The 14,392-nt window shown below is 35.3% G+C and overlaps 2 protein-coding genes across 2 annotated transcripts; both read left to right on the top strand.

The window, feature by feature from the left end:
• Positions 1 to 21: 21 nt before the first annotated feature.
• Positions 22 to 3,882, top strand: LOC135087867 (retinol-binding protein pinta-like). The gene is made up of 7 exons (XM_063982703.1): positions 22 to 374; positions 1,253 to 1,409; positions 1,880 to 2,009; positions 2,249 to 2,380; positions 2,732 to 2,842; positions 3,209 to 3,314; positions 3,547 to 3,882. The coding sequence occupies exons 1-7, from the start codon at positions 236 to 238 to the stop codon at positions 3,696 to 3,698; spliced, it is 927 nt and encodes a 308-aa protein (XP_063838773.1). The 5' UTR covers positions 22 to 235; the 3' UTR covers positions 3,699 to 3,882.
• A 1,336-nt stretch (positions 3,883 to 5,218) lies between these two features.
• On the top strand, positions 5,219 to 13,816 carry LOC135088161 (uncharacterized). The gene is made up of 16 exons (XM_063983048.1): positions 5,219 to 5,406; positions 6,275 to 6,428; positions 6,808 to 6,937; positions 7,236 to 7,367; positions 7,767 to 7,877; positions 8,082 to 8,184; positions 8,756 to 8,906; positions 9,387 to 9,390; positions 9,954 to 10,037; positions 10,394 to 10,544; positions 10,925 to 11,081; positions 11,767 to 11,896; positions 12,294 to 12,425; positions 12,930 to 13,040; positions 13,112 to 13,214; positions 13,665 to 13,816. Exons 1-16 carry the CDS (start codon positions 5,268 to 5,270, stop codon positions 13,814 to 13,816), a joined length of 1,944 nt encoding a protein of 647 aa, XP_063839118.1. The 5' UTR covers positions 5,219 to 5,267.
• Positions 13,817 to 14,392: the final 576 nt, after the last annotated feature.

Genomic DNA, 14,392 nt, shown 5'->3' with positions numbered 1-14,392 from the left:
CCAATGACCATCATTGTCTGAATCGTTTTCTTCATGGAATGTTCTACTTTTGTCGGCAAGTACAAAAATTTGAATGTAGTATCCGCTTATTGAGACAAACGTGTATCAGCCAAAGATATGGATAATCAAGATAGCGACCAAATATCGGTTTTGGCGTCGCTGTATACATTTGTGTATGAGCGGGGAAGGACATCTACGATACAGTATTTGTTGCATTTAGTTGTTAGAAGCTACAATGGGTGTTCGTGTGCTATGTCCGGAATTGGCCGAAAAGGCCCGATTGGAACTCAATGAAGATGAAATAAAAATGAACAATGCTATACAGCATATCAAAGATTGGATAGCCAAGCAACCGCATATACATGCCCGAACAGGTAAGTTTTGATTATGGCTAACTAGTATTTAAACCTTGAATTTGTGTGGCGTAATTAAGTTTCAGAACATAAACAATAAACATACACATATTTATTTGACTTACTGTAGTATAAATAAATGCATCTATCATAAAGTTACTGATGACTTTATCCTGATATACCTACCAACCTATGTAGGTACTAAAATTACTTTTCTCTACAGTTATAAACCAGCAATCAGGTGAGATACAGGCCAAGAGCTTCCTCGTTGTGGATAAAACTAAATAAATTAGCAATTAACTGGACACTGGATGCAGGCCGCCACCAACCGGCCATTGTGGAAATCATTGGGGAAGGCCTATGTTCAGCAGTGGACGTCCTATGGCTGAAATGATGATGATGATGAATTAACTTTATTTGACAGAAAAGTTCTATCATGGACTTTATCTATGAGATAGTCTCTTATTGTAGCGATGTCTATAAAAAGTGATGATTCTCCCTATATTAAAATACTGTTTTAAAGAATTATTAAGCAAATAAGTATATAGAGTCAAACAAGGTAATGGTAAATGGACCAATGCTATACTGATGGCTTAAGTTACCCAGATTGACTGTGGTTATAATTAAATTATATAAGTAATTATATGTGTAGCTCTGTGTTTTTATAAGGTTGAAGGGTCAACTTTATAAGATAAATAAAAATTGTCTTCATTTACTGGTTAATTTATTTCAACATAATAAAAATTTCGAAAAATTTGAATGCTGGCTAATGCTCGCCTCTTTACCTCGCGGACACACTTTTATTTTTCAGTAATCAATAAGTTTAATTTTATTATGTGTTAGTTGTAAAAATATTAGTTAATTTTAATAATTTATTGAACTTTAACTCTCTTCTTCAGATGACCAGTGGTTGGCAGCGTTTCTGAGAGGATGTAAGTTCAGCTTAGAACGAGCCAAGGAAAAACTAGATTTCCACTACACAGTACGGAACACCGCGACAGATCTCTTTCGGATCAAACATAAAGATCCTTTGTTTCATGAAATACTAGGCTTGGGGTAAGTAGTGGAATTTTGTCTGTCACAGAAAAACTGTATCGCACGCGTCCCTGTTTCAAAAACCGGGATAAAAACTATCCTATGTTTTTTCCCGGGACTCAAACTATGTCTATGCCTAATTTCATCAAAATCGGTTCAGTGGTTTAGGCGTGAAAGCGAGACAGGCAGACAGACAGAGTTACTTTCGCATTTATAATATTAGTATAGATTCCAATAGAAAATAAGTAATCTGAGCCTTTGAGAATTCGTGTAATGTAGGTGATCTGGTAAAGGTAGCAGAAATGACATTATAACCCGGTCAAGTTATCTGTATCTGCGCACTTAGCTGGATGCGACTCTCCCTCGCACTCACCCGCACTTGCACACATCCTCGCTTTCTCCCCGTCCATACCAGAGCGTCGATGTGACGTCACGGCAGCCAGGTGCGCAGTTAACTTGACCAGGTTGTAACGGGCTGTTATATTTTTCAGGGCTGTCTTAATTTTGCCGAAGTTGGCCGGCCCTGCGGAGCCGAGGGTCGCGATAGTGAGGCCTGGAAAGTACAATCCCAATAAATACACAGTGTCAGATATTATATCTGCGTCCAATATTTTACAAAAGGTACGTCTTATAATGGCTGTCTAGTAGGAGTCAGTGCGAGGTACTGAGATTTAAGGCAACGTTTTTCGATTCGATGAAAATAATTTATTTTTGAAAAATCGTGGTTTCGATTGCCACCTTAGGCAATTCGTTTTTTTTTTCAAGTTTAATGACACATTCATTTGAGAGTTGTCCTTAGAATATGAATTACTTAATGTAGCTTTTTGTTAATCATATAAATGCGCAAATTCATTTGACAGATCATCATAATGGAAGATGACAACTGCATAGTGGCAGGAATCAGAGCAGTGCTCGACCTGGAGGGAGTCACGTTGGGTCACTTCATGCAAATGACGCCAATACAGATGAAGAAATTGGTTGTCTCTTTACAGGTATTGGTTGCTGTCATCAAAGATCATTTATGTTGAAACTGATGGTCATACTTTGAATAGTGGCATGTTGGTATTAAGCACAAAAGTTACCAATAAGCACTATAGTAAATCTAAGCCGCAGTGATTGAGAATACATCAGACCTAGAGACTTTTTCGCGGCGATTCACCATTTAAATTGCAGTTTAAATAATTTCCATATCTACAACATGAGCCTTCGGCTCAATAAAGAATTTATGATATGATACCAAACTTTATCGTATCTTTTATGGTCAGTTTCAGTAACATTAGTAGTGCTAATTTCGTTTAAAATAACAGTAGAGTATCTATGAAAATAATTCTATTAATTTCCAGGACGTCAATCCTTTCAGGATGAAAGGAACCCACTATATAAATGTTCCGCCTGGATTCGAAATGTTCTTGAATGCTATAAAAGCACTTTTGAATGAAAAGAGTAAAAATCGGGTGAGTATCGTCTGGGTGTGCCCAATTTTGTTTGAGTCAATGTCATCATCATTAGTACTCACAATATTTTAGTATTCATACATATCATCCTGTATTGAATAACAAAAAAAAAAACTTATTTCTCTCACATATAAATATTAAAGTGTGTCTTACAGTAATAAATAGTTTGTGGCACCTTGTGTGTGGGCGACTGGTGCCTGATATTAAAGGTTTCAGGAAAAACCCGTATTTCAGGTCACCATCATGTTGATTACATAGTAGGTTCAGCACTAGATTATATAATATGTTTAAATAAAGAAAGCTAATTTATTTAATGTAGGTAACCTACCATGTAGTATTAATGTCTACTATTGTTGATATTTTCAGCTCTTTGTACACAACAGAAATTATGAGGAGATATACAAATATATTCCAAAGGAAGTATTACCAGCGGAGTACGGTGGAGAAGGCGGCACTGTAAAAGACATTATAGGTACATAGACGTTTTACATTAAAGAACTTGACCTAACTTCAAATTCCAATATTTGTTGAATTATTTAGATAAGTAATATGGCTCTAACCTTGAATGGTGAGGATGAATCTGGAGGAAGATTTTCTGAAGGAACTTGGAAGCATTCCCTGAACTCACTGTTTAAATATGCCTATAGGAAACACAGCACTCTTTGTCAAATGTCTAACAAAAGTGTTATCTTTCCATTTTCCAGAATACTGGGAGAAGAGAGTGGAGGGATACAGTGAGTGGTTGGAGGAGGACCTTCAGTTCCGCAGTGACGAGGCCAAGAGGCCTGGCAGGCCCAAGACGGCGGAGTCCATGTTTGGGTCCGACGGCTCCTTTAGGCAATTAGATTTTGATTAATATAATTACTTAATAAATTATGCAGATATACCTACGACTGCACAGAAAATAGAAGGTTGGACGAACGAGGAAAGAGAACGATTTGAATAAGTTGCACGGGGCTGCACGATATTAATGTTACTTATGTAGTTAAACACACAACTGTTCACATTAATAAAGATTCTATTAAAAATCTTAATTTTTATTTAACTGTTCAATTATTTCTAATCACCTACATTTAATAACAAGCAAAGGAGTAGGTACGCGCACTTGGTAAGTACGTTTTTCATGTTACTCCCCTCTGAAAACTTCGTCCCTACTTTTTTATATTCTGCATAAAATGTACATATGAAATGCGGTACGTGTTGTGTGTGAACGGCATATGTTTATGACTAGGATAGTATTTACTATAAAGAACGACAAAATTTGCAAGTAATCAGTTGCTACCTTAGATATCGTTGAATGCAAACCGTCTTAACAGATAATAATAGATTACTGGCCCTAAAGTGCCACACGGTATGGACGACAACACATCTTAGGCATATTATTTATTTATTTAAAATCTTTATTGCACACATAACAAATAGTGGTAGGTACAACAGGTATTTTACATACAGTTATATTAGGTACCTACTTAGTTGCAATATAATCTATTTTGTAAAAGAAACATGTTTTGTTGCTATCTTGAACACAAACGTATTTTTACGTGCCACTAATATTATGGCTCTATTTTATCTTGAGATAAAATATTATCAAGTCATCGTGGTTGTAACATAAGTAAAAACAACGGTAGTAAATGACTGTACGCTAACTACGCTAAGTGGGTCTTTTGACTAACGCCCGCTTCCCATATACAATCCGTGTCCAAATCCGGATTGCAACTGTCTGAATCTGTTTTCGATCAAATACCAATATATCCATAATTTTTGATGCGGTTATTGTTTAAATATGGGGCACACTGAAAACCAGTGTCGTGGCCTTCCCCACCGTGGGCCACGGCATACCTATGCTGAGTGGAGCATCGCTGTTGCTACAGGGTGGCACTGCTCAGTTCACTTTTTATTTCCTTGTAATATTTATGTGCTATTTCTGCCTTTTTTCCGTATACTTTCTTTGTTGTTAACTAAGTGATGTTCATCGTAATATATGTTATGTTTCTTTCTTTCTAAATAGTCTTTTAAACAATAAAAAAATCGAAAACCAAACCAAAAATTGAAATCAGTTGCCGGACGGATTTGGATTAGGATTCAATATAGAAAACCAGCTTAGTATTTATTATAGCTAATGATCATAATATAATGCAATCAAACAACCACTGAAATTGGATAGGTGTCACCCCCAACAAAAGATTACAAAAATCAATATTAAAAATAATATCAATTTCTCTTTAATTGTAACTTCGATTTATTAAGCCTGAAAATTTTTTAACACCCGCGCAAAACCGAGGTAGGTTACTAGTGTATTAATAGTAGGTACTGGATTATTAGATAGCTAATCAGAGATAATTTATACCTATCGCAGCACTAAACACAAAATGGGCAATGCAAGTACTTAGTTTACATTCGAGAGGTGTCGGAAAGGTACTGAAAGATGCCCGTGCGTCCCTTAACTCCCGAACTAGCCGAGAAAGCTCGGGTGGAGCTGAATGAAGATCCCAAGAGGATCGAGAGTGATATACAGCATCTGAAGGACTGGATAGCCAAACAACCTCATTTGAGGGCAAGGACAGGTAAATATAAGTGACTAGCTGGCCAGGAGAACTTCGTACTTATCGCTAAATATAATACATGAAGTTTCAATTGTGGAAAATAGCCGATTAGCGGTCTTGTGCAAAATAATTTATCTTCTTTTATCTTTATCTCCTTTCTGCACTTTTCCTATTATTTTCTTTCTACATTCAAATGTCTCTTTTCCAACAACAATCTACTCTTTATTTAACTTGCAGGAAATGGGTCTTGCAATCCGTGACCATAGGAACTCTCTGACGAAACGAAACTCTGTCGAGTTTGGGCTCGTTAGTTTTGTCCTAATAAAATGAAAAATTTTGGACTAAAAGCTTGTTTTTATATTTTTTTTGACGTTATCACTTCGCTACCCTTTTTCTGGCAAACGGACGTGAAATTATGGCGATACATAAATTCAAATAAACCTTGTACTAGGAAGTAAAATTGGATAATATGTGGTACATGATAATGGTGTCCTTGATGCTTCAAATTAGGCCGTAACGTACTTTATCTGATAACTTTGATATAAAAACAAAATCTTTAATAATAATTATAAAAGATGGACTTTTGACTTTTATTTAACCGAGTTAGAGTCTTTTAAAACTATAGAATATAGGGTCAATAATGATTTATTATCACAATAAATAAAACAAAAAAAAAAATGATTCAGTAATATTACTTGAAATAAAAAATGTCTGCAACCATATTTAATATGTACAGGTAGGTACATTATAATTTTAGAGAAGGCTAGATAGAGTATTAAAGTTAAGCAGATACCTAGAAAATACATTGTTGTGTACCAAAATGGAGCCACGTTATTATAATTGACTTATCTTCTTTTAATGAATGCTGCATCAAATGTTCTATTTCCAGATGACCAATGGCTGGTTGTGTTCCTACGAGGCTGCAAGTACAGCCTGGAGAGAGCCAAGGAGAAGTTGGATCTCTACTACACAATGCGTTCTGCCGCCCCGGAGTTCTTCAACAAGCCAAGCGATGCACTATTTTACGAAATACTTGATATCTCGTAAGGGTTTTTATATTATTTATTTATTTTGAACCAACAAGAGAAACACGCATACTAGAAAATAAATTATTTTAACTAAAAATGCTAAGAACTAAGATCGGATCAGGTGCAAACCTACGATTACACAATAATTGGTTGTTGAATAGAAACATTCTGTGACTCATACCGAAATTCACGCGGGCGAAGCTACGGGCAAAAGCTAGTAGGTACCTATCAAGTTTATAAAAATGGTGGTATAGTAGTTTTATGCTTCTTTCGAATTAAATATTAAGAGATGAGCTATTGTCAATTTTTTATAATTATTGTTCCTTAAAGTCTCATAATGAATCTCTGATTTATAGTTACTAATACATTAATGTTTCTTTTTATTTGCCCACAGTCCTATGATAATAATTCCCAAGCCTCCGGGTCCCGCGTCGCCCCTGATCGCTATAATCCGGCCCGGCGTCTACGACCCGAGCAAATACTCGATGATGGACATCATGGCTTGTTCTGGTATCATGCAAAAGGTATGATCCTACCACCCACTACCATCTGTACACTACAACTTGGCTTTCTTTCACGTGCACATGTCAAATAGCAGGTGTCAAGTTCAGTTCTTACTTTTTAAGGCTGAGTTGCACCATCTTACTTTAACTTTGACAAACTTTATAAATCTGTCATAGTCCATATAAAAAACACCGGTTATCGTTATAGTTACGGTCAAAGTTAGGTGGTGCAACTCAGCCTAAGTGTGGACATTGTTGGTTATTTTTTTTACAGTTAAAGGGAATACAAAAAATTTGAACATTAAATATTTATTTACAGATATTACTTTTAGAAAATGACAATTATGTCGTTGCGGGAGGCACATCTATAATGGATCTCGAAGGAGCAACTATGGCGCACTTTATGCAAATGTCACCAATGCAGATGAAGAAAATGACTGTATTTTCACAGGTAGAGTCACATGATGAAGACCATGATATCGTGGAATTCAGCTTTAAAGAATAGTTTTATTTAGTGATTTGCGGCATTTAACAAAATATTTCAATGCTATGGGTATGGGCCCGTCACATTTGTCGAAAAACTGACAAAAGATTTAACAAGTCATATTTACCTTTTGCAAATAAGTAAGCTTTTAAAAAGCGTTTTACACCTGTCATGCAGTATTACTTTAACCTTAACACTGCTTTGGAACAATAAATGGAATAGGATGAAATGATGATGAATAAAATATTTGACTAAGCTTTTAAATTTGTTTAATATTATACTATTTCGCGTCTAAGGTTCGAAACTTTGTTAAAGGCACTTTGAAAATTTAAAACCATGTAACAAATTATGTTTGGCTTTTTTCAGGATGCTGCGCCTATTCGAATGAAAGGGTTCCACTATGTGAACTCACCATCATTTTTCACAACCATATTCAACACTTTCAAAGCGTTCCTTAATGAAAAAAATCGAAGTAGAGTAAGTAAATTATACTAGATATTTATGATTTATTTGTTTATAACCACATGCAAAATACATAAAACCTAGGGTAAAGCAAAATATTGTATTTATCACATGTTTTAGTCGAATATTATTTTAAACAATTATCTTCTCCTCATGTTCTCTGGAAGAGATTACTCTTTCGATCGATAAAAATTATGATTAACATTTTTAATTCAACAGATAGCGTTTCACTCGAGTTATGAAGAACTCTACAAGACTATTCCTAAAGAGTACTTGCCTGCCGAGTATGGAGGCACTGCGGGCACTATCAAAGAAATTGCAGGTATGATTGAAAGAAATTGTATGCTACCAGTATTATAATATATCTTTGTGTTTTCCCAATAATGAAAATAATAATAAAAAAGATTTAAATTAATATGATCGGACTAAGTTTTAGGCTGAGTTGTACACCTTATTTTAACCGGAACAATAACAATAACCGGTGCTTCTTGTATGGAGTTTGACAGATTTTTGACGTTTATTAAAGTCAAAGTAAGATGGTGCAGCCCAGCCTAAATATCTTTTCTAACTAATATTATAAAGAGGTAAAGTTTGTGTGTTTGTATACTTGTTAAATTGCAAGGGGTAATCTCGGGATCTACTGAACCGATTTTAAAAATTCTTTCACCACTAGAAAGCCACATTATTGCTGAGTGTCATAGGTTATATAAAAAACCGAAAACATTTTTGTTTATAGTAAGTAAACTCTGGAACGAATCGAACTCTTAAGTTGGAAATAGAAAGTTACATTATTCCTACGTAAATGTAGGCTTTCTGTGACGATCCGAAATTCACGCAAGGGAAGCCACGGGCAAAAGCTAGTACTAATGTTTTTTACGCTTTCTTTGTTTCAGACTACTGGAAAAAGAAGTATGTGGAGTACAAAGATTGGTTGGAGGAAGATATGCAGTTCGGTACCGATGAAAGCAAGCGTCCCGGTAAACCGAAGACGGCTGAAGATATGTTTGGAATCGAAGGATCCTTTAGGCAGCTAGAATTCGATTAGTTTATTATTCTTTATACCTATCACACACTCAAATTCATGGCAATATTAACTTAGACATCAGCTCCATAAAGTTTTAATAAATATAAATATTAAAATTTCTGCCATGTTAAATTAATTTAAAAAGTCTAGCCTATGATGTGTGCTTTTTAAAAGCCTGTATGTAAATAATAAATTACTTTTACTTTTAAAAAGTAAATGTTGAAAAGAATTTGTAAACCGATAGGTTTTTGAAGTTTTCAATATTGCTTTATGGCTAAGATAAAAGTGCAGTTTTTCAATGTCCTTTTTGGTATTTTAAACATCATCTAAATATGAAACAAAATAAAGGATTATCTCGATTTAAAATTTTATATTTTTATACAATAAATATTTTAAGTTTACTTTACTTGTTTTCATTTATTTCCAGAAGTAGGTTCCTACTGTCTTTTTTAGGATTTCGTATTTAAATGAGTATTTTGATATTTCATTGAATTTCGTAGTTGTGTATAGATAATATTTATTAGCTGTTGGCTATCTTTTAATACAATAAAATCGTTTATCGCTAGGTCTATAATAATAAAAAGCATAAATGTACGTAAGTTATTAAAGAAACCGGTGGATAATTTGTCATTGTTTTAAGTAGACACGAGAGGATGAAATTATAATACTTTAATAACAAATAAGATATAGTATTGAATTGCTGTGCTAGAACTACCAATTGTAACTTGAAAATGTTTTCTGGACAATTAGCTTAGAACCTCTTAATTTTATTGGACTGCTTTAAATATAATGGTCAAGCTATATAGCAAGATCCCGAGTTCACTGGTAACATACGTAATGTTAAACTTACTGGTGTCTGGTTTAATTCGCTGTTTTTACAATGTCTATAAAGAATTTCCCTTTCTAAAGTTTAAGATGAAACAGTGCTATAGCTGTGTTTATATTGTTATAAAGGATAACTATCAATGAGATTCAGCAATGGACATGGATGAGGTAAGACGGTATGCACCTAGTCCTTAATACCGCAATGTCGGCAACGCGTTTCGAGTGAGCGATTCCGTTCTTAGCCAAGTTGGTTGGTGCAACGCGTGCAACGAGCTCAGAGCCCCGCTGCAACTACTGTTTCCTTGTCGTGTGTTGGCAATAGAAAGGTAAGGGAATTTCATATCTGTAAACATTTAAAACCATATGTATATTGTGCTGTGCTCATCTAAAAAGACGTTGAATGATCCAGTATTTATCTAAGTAATTAAATTACTTTTTTGACAAATTACCGAATTATTAACCGATTGAAACCATAGAGCTATAACGCTATTAATCTTCTGCTTAGTGATCCATTACGTTGAATTCTACGTGATTATTTCGCGTTACGATGAAATCAGAGACTGCTTCTTAATTACGATAATTGGAACCCCGATTCACTCAATCCCTAAAGCGTTAGAGCATCAGACTGTATAACAAAATAAAATTACTAAACCGTTTGCGTGACAAAATATTGTGTTGTTAGTTGATAGAAAACATGCCTGTACGACCCCTGCCCCCTGACTTGGCAGAAAAGGCCAAGTCAGAGCTGACTGAGGACCCGAAGCGATTGCAGGACGGCATCGACCACTTGAAGGACTGGATTGATAAGCAGCCGTATCTGCGGGCTAGAACAGGTATGTAGAGTTACTATAGATTGGGCATTGGGCAGGTAGCTTGAACCGCTAATTTCAAGACATATTCTACATTAAAGGTCTAAAATGAGTTAGTTAGATTTTTAGTATTTTAGAATTCATTTATTAGTAAACTGAGTTCAATTCGCCCAGCGCCAGCTTGAAGTTGAGTGTTGGGACACCTTGGGAGCTGTGTTTCACCTGAACCTCGCTGCAAGCTGTTATTTGGTTTATATTATACTTGTTTCGTGTTATGTTCTGAAAGTCAATCGATGAGATTATTTCAATGCTAAATTAAGTTCTTTCTGTTCAATTAGATAGAGATTTTCGTAAACATTTTCATGATTATTTTTCTTGTTTACGGCGAATATTTATTTTTTCAGACGACCAGTGGCTTGCTGCCTTTCTTAGAGGCTGTAAACATAGTATAGAAAGGGCGAAGGAAAAAATTGATCTGTATTATTCATTAAGAAGTACTGCTCCCGAATTTTACTTGCCCAAGCACACGGACCAAAAGTTCATAGAGCTTATAAAAGCAGGGTATGTATTAACATATACATTATGTAGTTAACGTCTTGAAATTTTTTTTACTAACAGTTACATTATTTGCATAGAACCACACAGAACGCACCAAGATAGGTATCATGTAGAAACGTAATTTCCTCGTAACTAAATGATTTATCGCAGAGAAAACTTATTGAAAGAAGAAAACTGAAAGTCCCCATACTAAAAGAAAGGAATCATTTTTATTATAACCACCTTATAAAAGTTCCTTGCAAAGGTAGAGCGCTCCATATTTTTTATCAGCTTACCTACTTTATATAAATATGTATTGAGGGGTATTATATTAACTCTATATTTGCTATTCCTATACCTCCTCATTTATTAAAACCAGTAACTAAAACACTGTATAGTTGTGTACCTTAAATCAGAGTTACGAGTAAATCTACTCGTATTCGGCAGAAAGTGTAAAAGTATGTACTATAACGCTCTATTGACATAATGTCTAAGCAGTTTAGGCGCAGACCATCGATTTTTCGTCGGCCGACAGTTTAGTTGGGCAGTTGATCAGTATGGGCATGTATGGAATTGCGCACATTACACCGATTTGATTAGACCGATTCTTCATACAAATTAAAATCGGGCCCAACTATCGGCCAACTAAAAATCAGTGGTCTAAAGGAATAACTGCCGTAATTAAATAATGAACATATTTTTATTCCAGGGTTGTTCTAATACTGCCAAAAACCGTTGGACCCGCTGGACAAAGAGTGACGTTGGTCAGAGCCAGCCAATATGATCCGGAGAGGTTCTCACTCAATGAGTTTCTATCAGTGTCACTGGTTATAAAGCAAGTGAGTGGTTGTCCACAATATTAGGTAGGCTATAATTCACAATGATATGTGACAAACTGAATTTCACGTGGGCGAAACCGCGGGCAAAAGCTGATTTCTACTTAATTATTTTTATCCACTGACCTCTATACACACTGGATTGGCTGCTGTCATAATATTTTTGTGCCTATTTGAGTTTCGCCATTTTGGCGCTGTTGGCCATACTGCAGATACGATTATCCATGGAACTAAAATTAGTGATTTTCTTTCTCATTTAATCCATAGAATCCATACAATGGACGTCAAAATTAGATCTCGGGACAATCGTAGTGGCGCTTCTAATTGGCATACAAAATTAGCTGTCATTTGTATGAGATAGCCTGTCCAGTGTGTATAGAGGTCAGTGTTTCTATCTCAGATTCTTTACTTGGAAGACGACGCCTTTGTGGTGGCGGGAGCTATCAACGTGGTGGACTTGGAGGGAGCTACGCTCGCCCACTTCGTGCAGATGACGCCTACGCAGATGAAGAAGATGGTGGTGCTAGAACAAGTATATTTTTTTTATCAATATCTCTCCCACAGTCTAACTTAGGCATAACAGAGGGCCGAATGTGAGTTTACATCAAACGTCCTCACTAGTGAGCGTGTTAAAAAAATATATGAACATTTTAGTTCTTGAAAGTTTCCGCTAGGGGCGCTGTACAATCCCTCATACATTTAATGTCAGTTTTTAGGCGCTCACTAGTGAGGATGTTTCATGTAAACTCACACTAAGCCCATAGTACATTGGCACAATTAGTTAATAATTATAGCGCGAGTACTCTCCTCTCTCAATGTGGTCGGTCAGGAGGCAAATATAAACTTGTATAGGTAAATTAATAGGAGTAAATTATTTATAAAAATAACTTGCCAAGAATGTTATCTAATACATTTTATTATTTAATTTTTTAAAGAAAAGAATATGGCCTGCATTGTTTCAATAGGCGGCTTTCCTCAAACTTTGCAAAAGGCTAAATAAATTGTAAACTTAAAAAACTTTTTTTTTTATTAACAGGACGCATCTCCTCTTCGTGTGAAAAGTGCTCATTATTTGTGTACTCCGCCGGGGTTTGAGACAGTTTTTAATATGGGCAAGAAAATTTTAAGTGAAAAACACAAAAATAGAGTATGTATAAATGAAGTTTTTTAAATTAAATATCCTAAACGTACTCTATCTAATCGTCTTATTATCCACAGATCTACATTCACAAAAATAAGGAAGAATTGTTTGATTATGTTCCCAAAGAAATAATGCCAGTGGAATATGGTGGCAATGGAGGAACCGTCGATGAAATTATAGGTAGGGTTTATTTGTTTTGGAGGATAACAATAAGAAAACCTAAATAAATTATTATTTTGAGGTGTTTTCTGGGGTCCTATTGGATAGGATTTTAGGGCAGAAGTACCGGTTTTGGCCACTTCACTTTTTAATATATGAAGCATTATAAAATTACAAAATTAAGTATTTTCATAGAGTATTTTCAGTGTCCAGTCTTAACCATTTATGAAATAATTTTAATTTTACAATATTTTTGATAGTAAATTAATTGTGGCCAACAAAGATACAGTGGCCACAAAAGGGGACTTTACCCTACCTGAATATGGCACATGAAAAAGCAAGAGTACGGGTGAAATGTGTGGTGTGCTATTACGGTTTTGCCCGCACTCTTATGTTTCAACGGGTGCTAGATTTTTGATTTTGTATAGTAATCCGATGTGATGAAAGTTGACACTGTTCTCATCTTTACAGATTACTGGATTAAGAAGATTCAAGAATATAGAAGTTGGCTAGACGAAGATCTGCAGTATGGGACAGATGAGCACTTGCGGCCAGGGTCGCCCAAAACCGCTGAAAATATGTTCGGGGTCGAAGGTTCCTTCAGACAGCTTGAGTTCGATTGAATTTTATCAATTAAATATGTGCTCTGATGTCGTATTGAGTAATTTAATTTTGATGATTATATTATGTCACCTAATATTAAGGCAGCACTTAGATAACTTAAAAAAAACTTTGTAAAGATTGTTTTAGTGTGTCTTGTTGGTTGTCCTATGAAATAAATATATGTATAAAAATAGATTAAATACGAGTAAAACTCTATTCATTTAAACATAAATATTACATAAATTTGATTTATTAGATATTAGAATTCATTCATTCATAAGTGCAACATTAATTTCAATCCGATATTTAAGTAACCCGCTGACCTGTGAAATTTCAGTCCTTATACTGTTGTACGGTGCTCATCAGACTGTACATTTTTGTTGTAAAATAACCCTTATTACAACTACACAAGATACTGCAGTGTTGAACTTGATGTGCAGTCGTATGTACTTTACAAAACTACTCACTAACTACAAAAAAGGTACAAATAGTAGCAGGAAGGCGCCATGCAGGCTACCAACCGGAAAATCATTGGGGGAGGCCATAGGAGGAGGCCATAAGCGGAGGCCATAGGGGGAGGCCATAGGGGGAGGCCA

This window comes from Ostrinia nubilalis, chromosome 3 (assembly GCF_963855985.1).
Source record: "Ostrinia nubilalis chromosome 3, ilOstNubi1.1, whole genome shotgun sequence".
NCBI lineage: Eukaryota > Metazoa > Arthropoda > Insecta > Lepidoptera > Crambidae > Ostrinia > Ostrinia nubilalis.
This window is presented reverse-complemented; position numbering and strand designations above follow the sequence as displayed.